The sequence below is a fragment of the Solea senegalensis genome, linkage group LG10 (genome assembly GCF_019176455.1).
Source record: "Solea senegalensis isolate Sse05_10M linkage group LG10, IFAPA_SoseM_1, whole genome shotgun sequence".
Classification (NCBI taxonomy): domain Eukaryota; kingdom Metazoa; phylum Chordata; class Actinopteri; order Pleuronectiformes; family Soleidae; genus Solea; species Solea senegalensis.
In genome coordinates, this window is record NC_058030.1 from 15,924,194 (window position 1) to 15,944,586 (window position 20,393).

General features: G+C 42.0%; 1 protein-coding gene across 1 annotated transcript in view; it reads right to left on the reverse strand.

Moving 5' to 3' along the window:
* Positions 1-407: 407 nt before the first annotated feature.
* Positions 408-20,393, reverse strand: part of tmtc2b (transmembrane O-mannosyltransferase targeting cadherins 2b) — an 84,860-nt gene continuing 64,874 nt past the window's right edge. Inside the window, exons 8-12 of the mRNA XM_044036029.1 lie at positions 19,870-19,991; positions 13,561-13,642; positions 11,852-11,966; positions 7,680-7,743; positions 408-2,990 (exon numbers count right to left, since the gene is read on the reverse strand). Coding sequence (XP_043891964.1) covers positions 2,811-2,990; positions 7,680-7,743; positions 11,852-11,966; positions 13,561-13,642; positions 19,870-19,991 — 563 coding nt within the window. The 3' untranslated portion in view covers positions 408-2,810. The remainder of the gene's footprint in view (positions 2,991-7,679; positions 7,744-11,851; positions 11,967-13,560; positions 13,643-19,869; positions 19,992-20,393) is intronic.

Consider the following 20,393-nt stretch of genomic DNA (forward strand, 5'->3'; position numbering starts at 1 on the left):
CCTTTTTCTTGTCAGCAGGGTTTGAATTGTGGGGGTGTGTGGAATAATGAAACACACCAGCCACATCCCGCATGCATGCACACTGTGCTACCCTTTCCATATGGCAATATTTACATGTCGTCTTTGTTGTTGGGAGATCAAAGCGGAGGAGATCCATTTCAGTCGAGTTTATGACATGATTTAGCAAATTTGCAGGAGGGGGAGGCTTGAAATGCCCTGTAAAAGCTGTTTCACAGCATGTGAGACCACCCCATTAAGTCTCATATCCTGCGCGGATTTAAAGGAACTCTGACATAGACGGACTGCTTTTTTTTTGTTTTTTTCCCCAATGGTGGCAAGTGCTACAAGCCCATATGAAATCCATAAATTAGTCAACATCATATATAACGGCCGCACAGGAAACAAAACAATAGCAGAACACCATCAATTTATTGTGGAAAAAAAAGCAACATAGAGAGAAAAAGGGTGTATCCTGGCACACGGTTTCATATTTATATTAGAAAAAGGAGACAAAAGGCTACAAATCTTCATAATTTATACAAATACAACATCTTTCAAAAATAAATCTTTAATTTAGTAAACGCTCTGTGAACAAGTTTCTGCGATAACCCACTGCTTGAGATCCCTGAGCAGAGACACAGAGTGAACCTTTTTTTTCTTTTTTTTACACCTTCACTCAAGCGAGAACAATTATCAGTGTTTGTTCGTGAACACTCTATATACACAGGAGACATTAGCACAAGGGGTTCGTGAGAGGGGAGGTAGGAATGAGGGTGAACTGTGATTTTTTTCTTTTTTTTTTTTTAAACAAAAACAGAACAATGCTGACTCCCTTTTGACTGAAAGTGACTTAAATATTGAATTTGATCCTTCATCACACGACTTTATTGGGTGACCGTATTTGGACGTCTGTTTTTCTCAGGTGTGACCACAAACACATCGACTAACATAATGTCCTCACAAACTCCCTTCATGTAATAAAAACACAGTGCCAGCTGGTTTGCTTGCCGAGGTAACGCAAAGCCCTAAGTTACAATGTCATAAACTAAGGAGGGTGCCGTTCCATTCACTGTGTGTTGACGACGACAAACAAGCGTGATGGTAATTACACGGAATATCTACAAAAATGAGACCTAAAGACTGAGAAGAGAGGTTTGACAGTTTGGGGGGGAAAATACTTGATGTTAAGAACCAAACGCGCTCAGTGTCCGAGCTTCTACTGGCTACTTTTTTGCTGCATGGTTTTTATGGAACACACCCACATGATGCAGATATACATATATATATATATATTAGGATTCATTTATATAAACACAACAATGACATTAGTTTTATTCCATACACCAGAGACTGTATATCAAATGGGACGTGGTCTTCCAGTCGCAAAACAAACTCCTGTAAATGAAGCCTCAAGGTTCATAACCAAGCACCTACTGGAAGACACCAGCTGGGAACACACTATACAAAAGTGAAGATGTCCTGAAGAAGACTGAGACTATTTAGTACTCAAGGAAATGTATTATAAATCAAGAAGGTTTGTTTTCCCATAGACTTCCATTCAAACCGACCTATTGCTACTTCTACTAACAGGAAAACGATGTCCATTTCATATACAGTCCATGTCCAACACAAACATAGACATACAAACAATTCCCTCAGGCATGCTATGTCCATTGCTATGCAATGAAAAGTTTGCCCATTGACGTAGCTTTAGTTTTTGGTAAGAAGAGCTCCTTCATCTGTTTGAGCGCCACGTGACTCTTTGCGTGAGCAAGCAGGTGTTGGCGTATCCCAAACTATCACACCTGCCCACTGTGATCCGTGACATCCATGGGAAGACATCGCTTGGTAATTTCCATTTCTAGCTACTTAATGTCACCACCTTGGCGTCTGTAAATGAGACCTACAAGGAGAAGCGAGCAGTGCTGAAACTGCCACGTGCATCGCTGGAAACAGATTCACACCTTTTGTTAAAAGGCATTACAGTAACACTTCTGTTGCTATTTGTTGTTGTCCTGCCAAAACGTACTGTACTTGGCAAAAATCCAGTCTGTGTGAAGCTTTTAGAGGCTATTGTTGTGCTGCAATGGCTAACAAATTCAATTCCCATTTTTCAAGTTGTCACCAAATGACAAAAAGCAAACAACAGCTACAAACGGTTTACAATGAGGTGCTAATTCCTATGTCTGCGCTATGGAGTGTTTGACAGGTAAAGTGCACAGACTTGAGAGTTTACTGTAATAAACTTAAATTATATTAAAACATTTTGGATGGTGTCCTGTTCTTCATATTAACTTATTTTCCCTCATTGTTAATATGATCAAACTGAGAACCTGGGGATGGAAAAAGCCCTCAGCACATCTCTCTGTGATGGTTTCTAATTTATCTCCATCTCTTCTGGGACACATTTCACATTTTTGAACTATAGCTGCTTATTTAAGAAACTTAATTCATTACAAATGTTGACAGACTTAGTGATGGTGTCATTTCTATTTCAAGTGCTCTGGTTAGGGAAAAAAAACAAAATTAAAAAAAAAAAAAACAAGGTTCCTGTGAGAGCAGTTATTATAAAGAAAGTTCGGAAGAGTCCAAATACTGTGTAGTGCTGGCCAAACTGTGAGCAATGCTTCTGGCCTGAGGTGTATCCACAGCTCAGGAGTCATTAGGAGGAACTGTGTGGCACAGTCACAGCCTCTCAGAGCAAACATCCTCCCTGAGACTCCTTTGTTTCTCCTGGACGAGTGAATAAGGACATGTTCCTTTCCTCCAGGTCTGGCGTACTTATGGCAGGTACTATAGGCAGGGCGACCTCAGGGGCTTGTGGTCCTCAGGCCCTGTTTCTCCATGATGTTCCACAGCTTTCGCAAGTTGGACTGTGTGATGGTGTCATCGGGTTTCAGCTGGAGCGCTCTGAGGTAATTGGCTTCCGCTTCTTGCAGCTTCCCGTTGAGGTGGAGGATCGCTCCCAGGTTCATCAGAGCTGCAGGATACTGAAACCAAATCAAGAGACTTTCATCAAGACCTTTGTTACACTGTTATTGAGAAGACCCAGTAACACAGCAAGTATTAACACACTCCTTATGTTACATGACAAAAAACATTAGTATTGTGCGAGTCCGACAAAAAAAAACCCCTAAAATAACACAGATAATGCGATTGGGAGGAAAATGACTACTATATTCAGTCAGACTGAAGCTGGCTCGGGTGCTCTGTGCAGTTTCCCTCCCCCCGGCTTTGACCAAGAACTAGAAGAAGCCAGTACACTGAAGACTAGGACAACAGTGATGTGAATATGGCAAAATCCAGACCCGTGACTTTTTGAACTAACAAGGAGACCAGGAGCACTCAGAATGGCACTCAGCGACAGCTATTTATTTATAACAAGTGATCGGATTGCTACTCATCTTTGGGAGTAAACCACAAAAGCCAAAGTGGGTGAATACATGCAACACAAAACATCCCATACAAAAACAAAAGCTAAACAAATAAGGCTTGTAACAGCACATTCTGGTCATTACGGCAGTTGATACCGCACGCTATACGTTCCTGTTAGTCAGATCACCCAGACTGCGGTTCAGTGTTTGGAACTGAGTAACCACGCTGCTGTGCCAGGTCTGTAGTCACACATGTTAAAATGAGCAGCCGCTCTGATGTGGTTCGGCTGAATTTACTGTATGTTCCTGCTGGTGCCAAGGGGCAAAATCATCATCATCATCATCATCGTCGTCGTCGGTGGCGGCAGCGACAGGAGAGTGAGTCATGAGGACACAAGTGTCCACAGTTTAATCACGGTTAGATCATATCCAGGCCAAGGGAGGGGCCAAATTTGATCTCCACTTTGGTTCGAAGCATGGAAATGATGTCTACTCCTGCCAAGAAGCTACTGTTTTACTGCCGAGACTAAGGTCATTTCAGTAATTGTTAATTCCGAGGAAACAGGAAATGCCCAAACAAACAGTTTTGGTAAAAATCAGCAATTAAATACTTTTACTACCTCATAAATAATCATCACATGGAACGGTATGTGCGCGCCTCATCTGTGGCAAAACATTATTTGAACCCTTGCGCTGTACAGACTGTATGCATTTAAATGTGTTTTTGTTTTGGCCATTGCAAATGTATTTGCAACTACATTCACACACTCAAGAACTGCGCCCCTGCACTGAGCTGTTCCGCTTTTGGCTCGCATAACTCTCAAAACATCTCCCTCTTTTATTTTTTTTTCCAGGCGTCAAGGTGAGATGAATGATGCTCCGTGCATGAATAAGAATTTGAACGGGGACCTCCTTTTATGCCGTGTTTCTCAAAGGAAGGAGCTGTGCTTGTGAATAAATCAAACAGACTCTGGGATCATTCTGGTTTACCCGGTAACACATGCACATGCTTTGGGCAAAAGTAAAAGGCTGGCATGACCAACGCTACTGCTGCTGCTCCATGATACCAAGTGCTGAGGACTACATTTACTATCTAACCATCATTGTTTATTATAGAGAACAATAATACTCCATACTGCCTCCATACACTCTCTGTTTGCAATTACTGCATTATTCACAGGAGCAGCACGAGTTCTCTAATTGTCAAGCGATGACTGGGATTGTTGGTGTTATAAATGACCTTCTGTTTGAAACCTCCATCTGAGGGTCAGACCACAAACAACATAAGGGGATCAACTTACCACTAAAGGATCTTACAAGTCAAAAAAATAAAATAAATCGAGCTAAATTATAGGTGTTTATATAAAAAAAAAAGTGATGTAATTGAAAGTGACATATTAATAGTGAGAATGTGGAGTTGATAAGTGTAGGTGTACGGAATACTGGACAATTAGTGTTAGAGCCATTTTGTAGCGTAACTGAGGATTCTATGTTAAGTGAAGCCTCAGTGTGTTTCTGACTCGTGCTAATAAGGAAATATGGCTCTGAGTAAGTGCAGCATTTAGAGGATTTATATGAAATGAGTGGCGATGATCAAACAACCCCCTGCTTGTGTGCGATTTCTTTGTTCCTGTTCATCCGGTTGGTAGCAGATAAAGGAATGTTTCCGTGCTAATTGACATTTATGTTAGAATTTATGTGTATGAAATAAGTGAAGAAGTGGTTAAACCAGTCTGGCAGTGATTAACTGTAACAGGTACAAAACTCGTCATTGTCACTGTGTTCTCTGAACGCCCCCCTCCCCCTCCCCCCCCATTTCTCTCATTTAAATCCAACCGGATGAGACAGATGGCTGCCCACCCTCAGCTTGGTTCCCCTGGAGGTTTCTTCCTGTTGAAGGGGAGTTTTGCTCTCCACCATTGCCAAGTGCTTGCTCACAGTGAGGGCTTATGAAATACAGTATTTTGGGGCCTTTCGGTGCAATAAATACAAGAGAGGTGACTCAAATTTGAATGGCACAGGTTGAGTCAAAAACAAAGTCTGTCCAGCCACGTTTAAGATGGTTCTAAGAGTTTTTGAATACACGCAAAGACTTCCCTGGAATGACTTTTAAAGATGTATGCAAACGTTTTTGTCCACTCGTTTGACAGACAGTTCAAACTGGAAAAAATGTATAGGGGGGGCTGACCTTAAAAAGGCAGCAGCTAAAAGGCTTGTATATCACTACCATGATAGACACTGATGAGTGACCTTACATGTGAAGCCATGGGGAAAGAGTCTTGAGAAGAAAATCAAGTGAGCCTTGGTTTTCCACTCAGTGCAGCTGCAGCTGAGGTTTAAGAGATCTGTCTCCCCGCCGGAGCAGGCCTTATCAATTCCTGAGGTTAGTTTCCTTACTCCCATCTTCCCTGTACGCTCCGACCTTTGCTCACTTGACCCTTTCTGCCATTAAGATTTTTTCGAGATTTATTCCCCGATTCTTGCATTCTTCTTTGCCCTTGTGACACTTGCAACACTCACAAGATGCTCCCTTGTCAGAAACGTAACTAATTCTTCATTTCCTGCTGCTCTTTAACCTTTCTGCCTCGCTACAATTCTCAAAGCTGACATAGTGTAGCTGCAACGGGGAAGACTGAATGTGGCGCACATTAGCCTGGACTGTACAGAAATACATGCTATTAAAACTGCCAATGTTGTGGTTGGAGCAAGGTTGGGGGGAACGATCTGGCTGCAGTAACTACATAAAGGCCTTTCAGTAAAGAATATCTAACAGAGAACAATTAAAGGACAGATTTCATGGGGCGCAGAGATCAACCAAAGTAAACCAAGCATCCAATATGACTTAACTTGTCTGGAAAGACGGGATTGTGGGACCCAAAGGATTAAATCCCTTGAATGGAAGAATTTGTCATATGTGCTTAATATAAAACACCAGGGTTTTTGGAGAGGGAAGAGTTAAGTCTCAGTAAAGCATGACATGACAAATTAAGACGGGCAAAGAACAAAGGATAATGGTGAAGGAGACGGATTAAGATGCTAAATTACAATTGTGCCTCAGATGCAGATACTGAGCAGGAGTGGCCGAGTACGGCCGCTGCGTCTGGATGTGGACATGTTTGTAAAATTGCAGACGCCAAGAAACGGTCATGTGATAATTACACCGATCTGCTCTTGAAATAGTTGCCGTGGGAAACGGCTCCATTTCTTTCTTTTTCTTTCTTTTGTATATGTGTGTATTTATAGGGAGGGAGGGAGCACAACAAAAGACGGATGAAAATGTCCCTGCGGGAAGTTGACTTGTCTGTAGGTGTGTGAGTGGGCATCATGAACACATTAAGAGACTGTGGTCTGTAGTTTACTGCAGTTTTAGGGGAGAATCTGAATCTTCTGACAGCAGAAGACAGACGAGAGCTGTTTGTGGCTTCTTATGTTGAGTTATGATGCGTTATCGCATCTAAATAATTAAAAAACCTACACTTTTTCTTTAAGATTTCCAAATCCTTCTTTCACTCCAAACATAAATAAATTGAGTTGGAAAGAAACAAAGCGGGGACCATTATGTTCTTACAGCATTCCCACAACATCACTGTAAATTACTTACGTGCATGTTTTAACGTCAGTGATTAGAGATAAATATTTTTCTTATCTTCCATCTGGGTATTAAAACGTTGCATGTTACAAAAGTACGAAATGCTCTGGCAAATGTTGACGATGACATCAACCCTGAGGATAACAAAGGAAGACAGGGACTGTGGAAATAGAATCCTTTTTTATTCTCGAGTTTATTATTTTTTTTCTTTGTGTTTGTCACTGTTTGTATCATGCAAGGCTCTGTGTACTCGGGGAACCAAACATTGTCTGTATAACAGTGTCCAGCTATATTTTCATCATAAATGCCGACCTGATTTCTTCTAATCAAGACACAGGAACAAACAAAGTGACCACATGCCAAACACATTTGGCTCCCTCTGCGGCCCTCGCTTAAACAGCACGACCCCTTCAACTGGAGCCCATTTATTTTCAGGATGTCAAAGTTCTCTGTCTGAGTGTTATTATCATTATTCTTTTCAATTTACTTCCCCTGGTTTTCGCCTTTGAAGTCGATGATGGATGGTGCACAAACAAACCTTTGAGCTTAGTCGAACCTAGCCCTTACTTTACCCTGAGATCCACTGACAATGAAAGCCGTTGTGCGCTGGGAGACCGGGCAGTAATAATATTGGAAAGCTGTCCAGACTGTGACTGCACAGTGTCCATCAGGATAAATAGTTAAGTGGGGGATTAGCTAGTTGTGGTCGTACTCACGTTGGGTCTCAGGCTCGCCGCTTGTCCGTAGTACCTCTCGGCCGCCTCATTTAGACTGGCTTGTCTGCAAAGGGAAAACAGAGAGCGACGCAGTCATTACTCATCTTTATTGCTCCTGGCTTAGAATGAAGCCTTGAACCCGGCGTGTTTACTAGCATTCAGGGGTCAGCGAGAAAATAACAGAGGGAAAAGCATGAGGGATGACAGAGCCTGATCCAGTCGCCTACAAGTTTCTCAGTCGATCGCATCTTTCATTCGATCACATCTGTGCTGACCGGTGCGGTGCAACCTCAGGGTCATGAAGAAACATTGGATACATACTTCTGGTGTGAGCTGCTGTCAAGACAGGAGCGTCCCATAATACGCTTCTTATCTTCCTCTAAGCTTCTGCCGTTAAATCGTCACCTTCTGTGTCACAAAGTCTTTCCTGCTATTCATTTTTTAACTATCTCAGAAGGCACATTTACGGCCCTCAGCTGCACGCTTGTCGCTGGCGGTAACAATTGTCTCATTACAAACAAACTCCTGACAAAGTCAAGGACGGAGTCGCCGGTGGCTGGATGTGGAGCCGCCCCCCCCCTTAGGTCGTAAAGATCAAAAGAGGTGAGGCCTGTGGAAGCAGTTCCATTTTGGCTGTCGCAGTTTGTCAAGGAATGGCCGTCCGTACGGTTCCAAATAAAAGGAAAAGCTTTTATGTTAGGATTACCAGGTCAGCCACCAAAGTGCACACTCATTATTTATGTTTGGTTTGAAAAAACACTGCCTAACGTGGCCCCGAAATGCGTCTTCACTGCTCTGTAACCTGAGCCTCACTCGAGCGCCCTGCTGTGTTCTAATCTCATCCTATATTTGATCCCATAACATACTGAAGATGTATTTCTGATACCACATCTGTTTATTTTTTTTTTTGGGACAGCAGAATTTTTCCAGTCCTACAAGAAAGGGAGCATTTTACATTCCAACTGAGGTCCAGACAACAACTCCAGCTGCTGAATTTGTCCTGAGATTTTAAACGTGGGTTTCATGTACAACCACAACCATATGTTTGTTTGCCAGCATAATATTTAGAAAGCACAATCCTCTGAGGACGAAATGCACCAATCTAATTCTATAATGTCATTATCGCATTTATAAACACATTATCAGGGGAGGACTGGAGAACTGCCACACCAAGACCGAAAGAGCAACAGAAACTCTTCGGGTTGTATGGGGGTTGTGAGAGCGGAGAAGACAATGGAGGCCAAGTATGTAAACTGCTGTCTGCGTTTAAACCCGAGGAAGAGTCGGTGTGAGTCTACGAGAGTGAAGGAATGAGGACAATGATGGGAAAATGGAGCAGAACCCTCGAACCCCATTTTAAATCAGCAAATGTAACCGGTGATCACGTAACATTGACTTCACTTTGTCTGGAGACGCATGCACACATCACAACAGTGGCAGCATGGCTTATAATCCAGATTGTGTGTGACATTGCTGGAAACTAATGGCTGAATGAACAGCAGCAGCAGGATGTTTTTCTTTAAACCACAGCCGTCCAATCCGTCTCAAGCAGGAACAACACTGACCATAGACATTGCCCTAAAGATACAACTGTACGTGCAGTAGACCTAATATAACACATCTTTATTGTTATCATTTTAAGGTAAAACCAATTTATAAACGTCCAATCTGCATACACCGGCATACTTAAGCTCATGACATCCTGCTCATGTACAAACTAATCTTTCTGATTAGTGTATTACATGATTATACAGTATCAGACATGTGGGTGGAATGGACAAGTTTCAGTTAAAGTACAATGTTGTGTATGATGCTTGTGTGTTGTAGAGTTATGTCGTTCCCCCAGGATTTTGCAGGCTGAGTTTGTGATTGTTGCGACCAGAGTGGTTTTTAAGACACTGTTTTGTGATGAAATCGTAGTTTGGACGGAAAATTGCAAAACGTCCTGAATGAGCCTCTTTGTGTGACACTCACATACTCATACTCACTTCATGTCTGTATTTACTTAGTTTTCTTTTTTTTTGCTTTACAGCATAACTGCTGTGTAACGATCAGAGGACACTGTCTGTCTATGGAGGGGAAACATGAGCTATTGTCCAGCAGTGATGAGAATAACAGCGTTAAAATAAACAACATTACTAATGGCGTTATTTTTTTCCAGAAACAGTGTACTAACTAATCTAACTAATAACGTTTTAAATCGTTACAACGCTGTTGCCGTTACCATTTACCGACAATAAAATGTGACGTGTTACTATAATTAAGTTTAATTGAAGCTGTTTTAAACAGGCTCTCTCAGCCACACAGAAGCTGCAAACTTTCTTTTCTTTTCTTTGGTGAGGGGGGTGGGGCAATCGCATAAGTCATGATGATTGGCTAAGATAGTGTAACACTTCCTGGTAAGCCAATCATAGGCAGAGTTGGGCGCTCACACACATCACACACAAACAACCAAGAGACACACGCTGCGTTTTCAAATGGTTCACACATCACTTACAAGAATGTGTCTATGTATATCTAAATTTCAAAGCTTCATTGTTCTACTATTATCAACATAGTAATGATAATATATACAATAATGTATTCAATTTGATTTCTCACATTGTCCCACAGCAACATTAAAATATTGTAGATAAAATCAAGTGTCCATTTCATTCATTAAAAACAAATTTAATATTCAGTTTTATTATAAATAATTGAACATACATTTAACTCAATAGTTACATTCCCTGGTGATTAGTTACTAGTTACTAACTCAGTTACTTTTTGGAAAAGTAACAATTACAAATGACTTTTTTAAAGTAACGTGTCTCACACTGTTGTCCAGGACTGCGGTCACTATTTGGTCTCGACAGACAATAATGAATGATGGAACAACATCCGTCACTTGCAGAAAACTACAGTGATTAGTGAAAGTTGTGGGGATTGGGCAGAAGTGCAACGTTGTGCAACAGTTACAGGGAATTTGGTTGAATTTATTGTTGGAATTGCTACAAAATAACGCAAGAGGGACTGGTTATGGATTGTGTGTTACGCGATGCCACAGTATCTTTTTTCATCTTGACTTACGAAATAAAAAGTTGGAGAAAATCCCCACTGTCCACAGCCTTTCCTGAACTAGTGAAGGGAAAAAACACGTAATAACGTTCAAAATAATGTAAAATCAGTTATTTGGGGAGCAAAATTATCAAAAAAGTGATGACTCCTGAGAGCAATAAAAGGCATTCGCACATCTAAGAGCTTGTGTCCCTCCGTTTAACCTCCTCCTTTCCTTGTATAGATTCACTTGTGTCCCTAGGCACGGACCGAGGGCCTTTCCACGACGGCTTCCAAGACAAACAGCATAAAGAACATGAGCCGTGGAAGAGTGGGACCCCATGCCAAGCCAGCAGAAAAAGGTTCAGCCCCAAGCACGGCTTGAGGCTCCCATTAAGCTGCCAGAGGTCTGGACCTGGAAGAGCCTGTCAATGCTGATCCTGCATGATCATGATGATGGAGGATGAGCTATGCATCGCGCAGCTGATGTTAAATAGAGCTGTATGCAAAAGTATGCATTAATCGTATTAAAGAAATCTCTCTATCCTCAGGCTGCTTTCATTTTAATGCAAACGCCCCAAGCTACCAAATGATGGCTTTAAACACTGGGTAATAGGACTTTTGGAAGCTTATTCAGTTAGCGGAGCGATGAGCTGTATGTTGGCAAACGACCGTATTTACAAATTTCCATCCATCGCTTGCGCCGAAGACCGCTAAAGCCCCGCTGCTCGCGCTCATCAGCCGGAGCCTGCACTGAGTTGGAGGCAGACTCTCAAATACGAGCCAGTGACAGCTGAGATGGAGTGAGACAGACTGGCGAGAGGTAAAGAGAGACATAAAGAGAGAGTGCGAGCGTATGAAGATACATCGCTGCACAGCACGCTAAGACAAACCAGCAGCTCTCGGGCTGGCACTGCAGCGGGAGAACAGGATTACGGGGTACAGCCAAGTAAATCACACTGGCTGCGCAGAAGTGTAAGCTCCTGGATAAAGCGTGCAGACAGTGTGGACCTCCCTCTCTCACACACACAACCTTGGAAAACAGTGGCCCAACTGTAAAAGTGCTGTGGGCCATGACACACACACACACACACACACACACACGCAAAACAAGTGAATTCCAATCAAAGGCTCACCTGAGCATATGGGCTGCGCTGAAGACCACATCAAACTCGCCGCTGTCCAGGCGTGCAGCTTTCTCTGCCATCTCGGCCGCTTCCAGCAGCCGCGACTCTTCCAACAAAAACTGACCTGGCAGAGCAGGAGAGAGCAGCACCACGGTGAAAATTACTGACGCTTCCCCTTGAGGGATACACAGACCTAGAAATGTTACCGTTGGCCCAGGTGGAGGGACAACCTGGTGTGCCCCTGAAATAATATGGTGAAACACTGGATATGAGTGACGCACAACCATCACTTGTCAGAATAGTTGACCTTCACTGATCTATTATTTCTGTTTCTAGCAGGAGGTTTCGGGTCTTATTATGGGTGTGGCCATGGACCTCTGTAGACCCAAATAACAGGATTATAGGAATCTGGCAATGCTGGGAACACAGGGAGGACCCCTTGCAAAGGTCTTGGCTTTAGAGAGAAACTAACACCGTGTTGACTTTGGTTAGCCCCACTGCTGTACCAGGATGCTGAACCACCGAGTGAACCGCATCATATTTTCCTTAAAAACTGAAGCTGTTGGTACAGGCATGACGTTAGTGATGGACAGAAAAAAAAAAACGAGACTTTGATGGAGGGTAAAGTCGTTCCACTTCACAAACACCTTTGCAGCGACAGAGGGTTTATTATGTTAGAGCCAACCTCTGAGCAATAGAGCAAAGACAGTCCCCGCATCAGTAATTAACACACAAACCCAAGAGTGCCCTGCTATTTTTATACATGCATTTCTCAGTATGCATTGTGATTGTAAATCCTGTTCATCACGCAGCAGTGTGACTTTTAGTGAAGAATATTAAAAGGTCTAGTCCACATGGAGTTCAGTTTAATACCTGTTTCATAATTACACCAAGGAAGATGTGAACGTTAGAGCTCAAGCCAGTTGGGATAATATTGATTAATATTAATATCACTTCCCAGCAGTACTACTTATAAACTAATTATATTATATAATGAATTGAACGCTGACACTTTTTACTGTTACTGTTGTGAAATGTACAAATACGTTGATAATAGTTGTATGATGTGATTTATTTTCACTACTTCACGCCACAAAAACTCATATTCGGATCCACGCGCTGCCTCGTCTTTATTGTCGCTGTGCTGAACAGTGGTTTATAGATAAACTGTGGTATAGTGAATCATTCGAGCTTAATTTGTAATACGTTGTTATTTCTTGCGTATCCCATGTCATAGTCTTTGACTAAGCAACAACACTCTTTGTCTCTGCAAGGATCAATAGCGTCGATTTTATCATTAACTCACTTCTTAACCTTTAAAAAGTGACAACTTAGGACTGACAGTGCTTCCAACAACATGCAAATAATCCATCATTAAACTGGTGTATTGATCAATGCAAATGTCACACGCAGGCTGGTGCACTGACGGCGAGCGAACACGTCAGTTCATTACAAACTGCTCTCTCAGACAAGTAAGGTTTAAACTTGACAGCTTGTTCAAGCTCAATCTGACTAAAACAATAATTAAAACTGAGAATTATACAATTATCATTCAGAAATGAGTTGACACAAGAGAGATGCCAAAGCAAATCAAAGAGAGCTGGCAAAAGGGTCATAGTGTATCACTTCCTGCCTTTGAGTGAATTGAATATTTGCAGTTAAAGTCAGGATATGTCAAATTGACAAAAAAAAAACAAAAAAAAACAAGCTTTGCTTACCATAATGCATGTAACAGTTGCCCTTTAAGGGATCGAGTTGGATGGCTTTCAAGAAGTACCTCTCAGCTTCTGTTTTTTGCCCCTAAGAGAAAAAGATTACGTTCAGTTTCATTATTGTTTCAACTCCTCCCCAGAACAATTTATTATAAAAACACCGCCTTCAGCTCAAAGTCCAAAATACCTTCGAGTATACCTAATGTCCCTCTCCAAACCACAGACCCACTTTCACAATAAATCTTAATAAATAGACATGAAACACATGGACCGTGAGTATTTTTTCTTTCGAGCTCATGTGTCCTCCTGTCACGGTGCACGCTGTTGTGCTTGCCACAGTGGACCAGACAGGGCAAAGGCTTATTCATTACACACTTTTATCTGTACAAATAACACTTCCACAGCATAACCGCAAATTGCCAGTGTGTGTGTGGCCTAACCCGGCATGAAACAAGACCGAGAGAGAGAGAGAGAGAGGTGGAAGGAAATGGAGCAGGAGAGAGGAAAGAGACAGCGAGGCTCATGTCTATTGAGATCTTTAGCTTCGCGGAAAAAAGGTGCATGACAGACATATGTGTGTGTGGTGTTTTCTTTGGCCTTTACAACAATACAAGAGTCCATATTTGGAAGGTGAGTGTAGCATGACGTGCAAAAGCATCACCGAAGCCCGGTGGACCTCTCAAGCTCCCCCGGGTCCTTCATATAGTGACATGCAACCAATCACACCTGAAACAGAACAGCTGGCCAGTAGACATGATGCCAGCTGGGACTTTGACATCATTCCTGCTACCAGATGCCATCTGATCAACAATTAAAGCTGATGTTTTAGCATTAACAATGCAACAATGCAATTAGTGGGTTTCACTCGAAACACACTAATGCAATAAATAATGCACACTATTTCAAGGTAAAAGTCTATGCAGGCCTGATATAATGCAAAAGGAAATATGGAGGAAATAAATCCAGATCGGCGAAGTCAATTAGAATAAATAATGGATATCAACTCAGTGAGAATTACAGCAATCAGCAAAATCGAGTATTAATTCAAACGTGTACATTTTCAGTGAGCGGTGGATTCCAAAATTATAGAATTGTCCAAAGTAAATATACAAGTGAGGTTTTCCTTAGTGTATGACTATATAACGCATGGCATCCCAACAGCGATCTCTGTGTATTTATTCACAGGTGGAGGAATGAATGTTTTAGGACCAACAGATTTTTATACGAGAAACTTGTGAGTGTTTGTTTAACCTCGGAGTTCCGCTTTCACGCGCTGAAATGAGCTGCAGTTGTGAGTGGAAATAAGCTGTGGACTGTGACAGTATGTTAATGGACATACGTGCTCAGAGTAAGTTGCATGGGAGGCGGCGTTAGAAGAAGCAATCACCATCCGTTACTTGTCTTTATAAGAAAATAAATAAACAATGATAGTTCCTGGCGATTTGTCACATTACGTCAGTGTTGCTCAGTTCAGCTTCGACTGGAAAATGGGAAAACGTTCCTATATTTAACTTAACTCGACGCGACACGCCGCGCTGTGTGATAAAGTTCTGCTTTCCAAGATTTGCTGCATTAATTGCCGGGCTTTGGATGCTTAAAGAATGTCTTTCTCGAACTTGAAAACGTAACTCATCTGCAGCCATATGTGTCATTTGCTGCAACAAGACATGCATTTCCCTGAGGGAGGGGTGGAGGGGGGAGGGGCAGGGGGGGAAGCCAGAGTACAAGCAATATGTTGCACATGCCTGGCAATGAAAAGATGTCAGCTCAGGACACAGGGTGGGCTTTACGTTTGGCAGCGCGAGCGGGTTTCCTGCTGGTTTGGTCTTAAAGATGTGGATTTTAGACAAAGCCCCCCCCCCCAGGTCCCTTGTGCCTAAGGGGGTGGGCATTAAACCCAAACAAGTTAGTTGGGGGTGGGGGGGGGGATGCTGCAGTGTCATATACAAAGCTGATTATAGAATTTCAGGTTGTTACTGTTGTTACTGTGGACTCGTCAGTGACAACAATCAGCCCTGTGAGGCCGTTCTGAGTCTCTTTGTGACAGAGCACACACTCAGCGGAGCAGAGATGAGGTTTAAAGGAACCCATAATCTGCCTGTTCGCGGCGCACTCCGTTCCCACATTTTGTGACATGACAACTCTGAACACTTAAAAATGGCAACGGACGCATAAAAGTGTGAACTACTAATATCCACTGGTGGATGAAACATCCTCCCTTTAGTCACACACACGCTGAGCTTATATTGGTGTGTTCCTCACACGTGAAATCCCCCGATAACGCAGATAAACAGCAGACGAAGCTCTGACTCTGTGGGTGCTGAGGATCTTATGACTAAATAAACCTGCATTCTGTATTAGCCGAGGAAATGACAATGGAGACTGAGCCTAGTACTGCAAGCGTCACAGCTGCTGTGTCCATCTCTGCTCTGCTCTGTGGTGTATGGCAATAAGCCTCTTTTTTTTTTAACATTTAATCGCCAAGTTTGACTATCTGGAATTACCGTTACAGATATCTGTGATGTGATTTTGACTCGTTAAAACTGCAGTTACAGATATCTGCGTTTCAGTTTTTACTAGTCAGAATGACGTCACCTTTGCCGGTCATATGCATGGGGTTCGTCATTATAGATATCTACAACGTCATTATGACTAATCATAATTCCAAGTGAGAGATATCTACACACAGAGCTGAACAATGAACCGACATTTTATCAACATCCCAATACAGCATAATGCAATTTTTTTTAATATTGCGGGAGACGCAATATTTCTTCAATACAAAATTAGTGTCAAATGACCATTTATTAGATGAAATATTGCCCTGACCTACACTCATCGTATTCTACAGACTGAAGAAAACATCTTCGTTTCTCACAGATCTGCACAAATGAAAATGAGAATAATTCCCTCTGATATCGTCAATCATATCGCAATCACAATTTCAGTCAAAATAATCACAATTTGATATTTATTCAACATCGTTCATCCCTATCTACAACTTTATTGGGATTATCTGAAACGTAATTCAAGTTGTCTAAAAAGGACAGTGTAGATATTTTCAACTGAGGATAATTTGAACTTCAATCCAACTTTATTTATAAAACACTTGAAACAAAGTGCTGGATAACTTGAATAATGACGTTGTAAATATCTGAAACTGGAATTAGAGATTCAGTTCAGAATACAGCCGCAACTTTTGACTTAAGAAGAACGTAGTCCTGTCTACCGATTAAATGTTAACACCGCATCCTGCTTCCCGTAGTGGGCGGAGGTGTAGAGTGCTCAGCGCAGTGGGAGGAGTGATACTGATCTGTGTGATAAACTTTTTCCTCCCACTCCTACTTTGTCCTCCACTCAGACACAAATCACGGCAACTTCTTGCCGTCTTTGCCGTCTCAGCTACTCGCTGCGTCTTCCTCTCCCGCAGGAAATCGGAGCCTCAAAAAGCCCCGACAGTGTGTGAAGCGTCTTCATCACTCACAGTTGTTGTCGCAGCGAGTGAAGGAGTCGGGGAGGATAGAGGCGCGGGGGGGGCGGGGCTGGCAGGCAGGTCGACTTCCTTCACTGGTTTTAATCATGTTTAAATGCTGTTGTCGTCGGGCACATGGGCCACAACCACAACACAGGGTTCTAGATGAAATAATAGCCTGACTCAGACTTGTGGCCAAACATTCTCAAACACTTGAAAGGAAATAAAGTCTTTGAAATGCTTTTTTTTTTTTTGTGGATAAATAAGATGGTAATGTCGATCTCTTGGCGGAGTTATTTGTACTCGGGATCATTGTGGCTCAACACACCTCTACCATCCATCTTAGTCAGACTCCGACAGAGCGTCATCCCTGCAGGTTTGAACTCTCCTTTCCTCCAAAATCAATAGCACTTTCTTAAATAAAATGTTTTTTTCGCTTTGCGGTGGAATGAATTCTTCCCCTCCGTAACACTCTCCTCTAGAGAACTGTGTTCTTCCCCTCCACTCCTCTCACTGTCAGTGTTTGGTTTCAGATCCCTCCTGATATGGACTTTGTTGGAAATTAATTTGTAACAAAGCTTCACAAACAAATTGTGTCTGTGGCGTCAGCTGCGCTAAAGCTGAAGCTGAAGCTGACCATCAGTCACTGCAGAGCACAGATGGGAAAATCAATCCAGCATGAACAAGGTCAATTTAATTTAGACACAGAATGATCCACTTCACCGATATTCTTGTATTATTATAGTATTATATAATCACTGTATAGTATTTTTACAGTATTATATTCGTATAAAACTGCCAGTAAGCACAAATGCCGAAGACTGGAAAAACATTGAGAACATTTTGCCTGGCTCTTTACATGTCTGGTGTTTTATGCTCTGGTTTTCGGATTAAACCAGTGAGACATAAAATGTTAATTACTGAGCTTTCAAGATGTTGCTAAGTGGATTTCTTGAAGTAAATAACAAGTAAGGCTGTTTCCAGGCCTTGTGCTATTCTAGGCCAGGCATAGTTAAAAGGTAAGTTTTTTCCAGCAAGAATATGTAAATAACGTAGCAGTAAAATCATTGCAGTATCATTGATACAAATTGGAAAGAAAATAAAACGTCTCTGTTTCTGTAAAGGATATCCCGGAGGATTCTTGCCCTCTGTGGAAATTCAGATACCACCTCTCCATTTTTGTTACAGACATGTACATCCTTTCATTAGCGACCTTGCAGACGGTGGGAGACAAGGGTGTCAGCTGAAAAGAAAAGGTCTCCATCCTTCCTTTGACCTTCTGTGCTAACTTTGATTTATTCATTTCTGTTCTGACAGTCATGTCCAGCTCTCCTCCTCTCGGCGTCTCTGACACGTGACCATTTCCTCGTAAACTCCGTGTGACTGTGGAAACGGCTTCTTCCCGATTAACGCCAAAAGGCAATTTCTTCTGTGACTGAAACATTCAGACGGTTAGCTTTGTGAGCGGAGTATTATTCATACAGACCTAAACTCCCAGGCTTTTGTAGATTTCTTTCTTGACAAAGTGTGGATATTAAAATGTTCTACTCCTTAAGAAAACACTGCGATTTCAAGCTTGACGCAGTAAAACCTGGGAATAACTGACATAAAACAGGCGACCATGACAGGATTTTAACTGGTAACTGGTACATTGTACTATTATATCTTATAGATTTCTTTTTTACTACTACTATTGTTATAATTCTGGAACTTCATTGTATTTATTGGCCACAAATACTTGCTATACTGCTGTACATTGCTGCAGTATTGCACTTCTATTGTACTACTGTGTTGTTGTAACTATTGTTATCATTGTTAATTATTGATTTTTTACCACCATCATGTAAACATGTTTCACTGTTATAACATATGATGTTCCAATCTGGAGAAGATTGGATTCAAATGGGAAGATTAAAAATTGTCTGAAGTAAATTATAGATTAATTGAATGTTTTAAAAAAAACAAACGGTTTCTGAAAGTTGGAGAGCTGGAAAAACGCCTGTACATGGTCTAAATATGTGTTATAATTCAAATTCAACACTCAAAATCTGGTGTTCGTGTACAATATATATATTTTATTTTTGGTTTTCTTCATTTTAAATTGTGCAGTAAATTGTGAATAACTGCCAGATATTGAAAATTATTCTGCAAAAATGGGCAAAAGCCTTTTTCTGGTTAAAATAAGCAAGACAGACATTTTGAGGCTTAGGTGTTAAAGGGTTAACCGATCACACCCCGTGATGGCTATCACCCTATATAGCACATATAGGGCTGGAGGAAAATGATTTGCTGGATGACATCTATCTGCTCGCATCTATCAGCAGCCTCTCCCTGCCCAGACAGGCGTGATCATCTTTAGAAAACATAACTACCCTCTTCGCTCAAGTTCGCTCTCTTCCAATATCTCCACCTCTCACTCTCCTGCTCTGCTTCACCTACACACTATTGATTAACTGTAGAGACGTCAGGAGGAGGCTATGAGCATCAGAAAAGAGCTGCAGAAAATTGATGAAAATCCTTGGAGGATGAAAAGGGAATGCAATAAAATAAAAAAAGAGAGTTAAAGAATGAGTGGAGGAGAGAGGTGAGAAAAGAATTCGACAATGTGAAGTCAGCAGAGTGGGCTATAGACCTGTCAGTCATCAGATCGACAGAGCAATACCTTTGGATAGAGCAGGATCAATTAACATTCAACCTATACCTAGACATTTATTGCTGAGTAAGGCACATAGCCTGCAGTTGTACAAGAGGAGCTATTTCTGCCACACTTCTGTTACAGTGCGTGCGCGTTACTGTATGTCTCTTCGGAAACGACCAACACGATTTATCACTTTCGCTCTTACCGTCATCGCGAGGAGTTTGCCGTAGGTGAGGTGAGCAGGGATGTGGTCGGGCTTGGCTCGCAGAGACTCTCTGTACCAGTGTTCAGCTTCCGTGAGCATGTTGAGCCTCACAAAGGCCTCTCCTGCGAGAAGCACAGTGAGGGTCAGAGGGTCAGACGGTCCAGACATCACACGCCGTCCCAATTGTTATCACAGAGAAACGGCGACACCGGAGCTCATCCTCCTGACGTACACGGACACTTGGAATTATCTGTCCTGACTGAGTGACTGCACTAAGAACAGGTCTGAATGTGTCCTCATATCCCAAGGTGATTTGAGGATGCAAATGGCCACATTTCCTGAACACAATCCATCCTGGGGAAGTTTCAGAGTTTTTTTTTTTCCCCCACTAATCAGCGAAAAACTTAATTTAATAGCAGCCACTGCCACAATTTAAATGCAAATTGCTGTATGATTTATTTTTTCTCAGGCTAAAATCTTATTTCATGTTATAGCTGCATGAGCGGAGATTAAATTCACTCCTC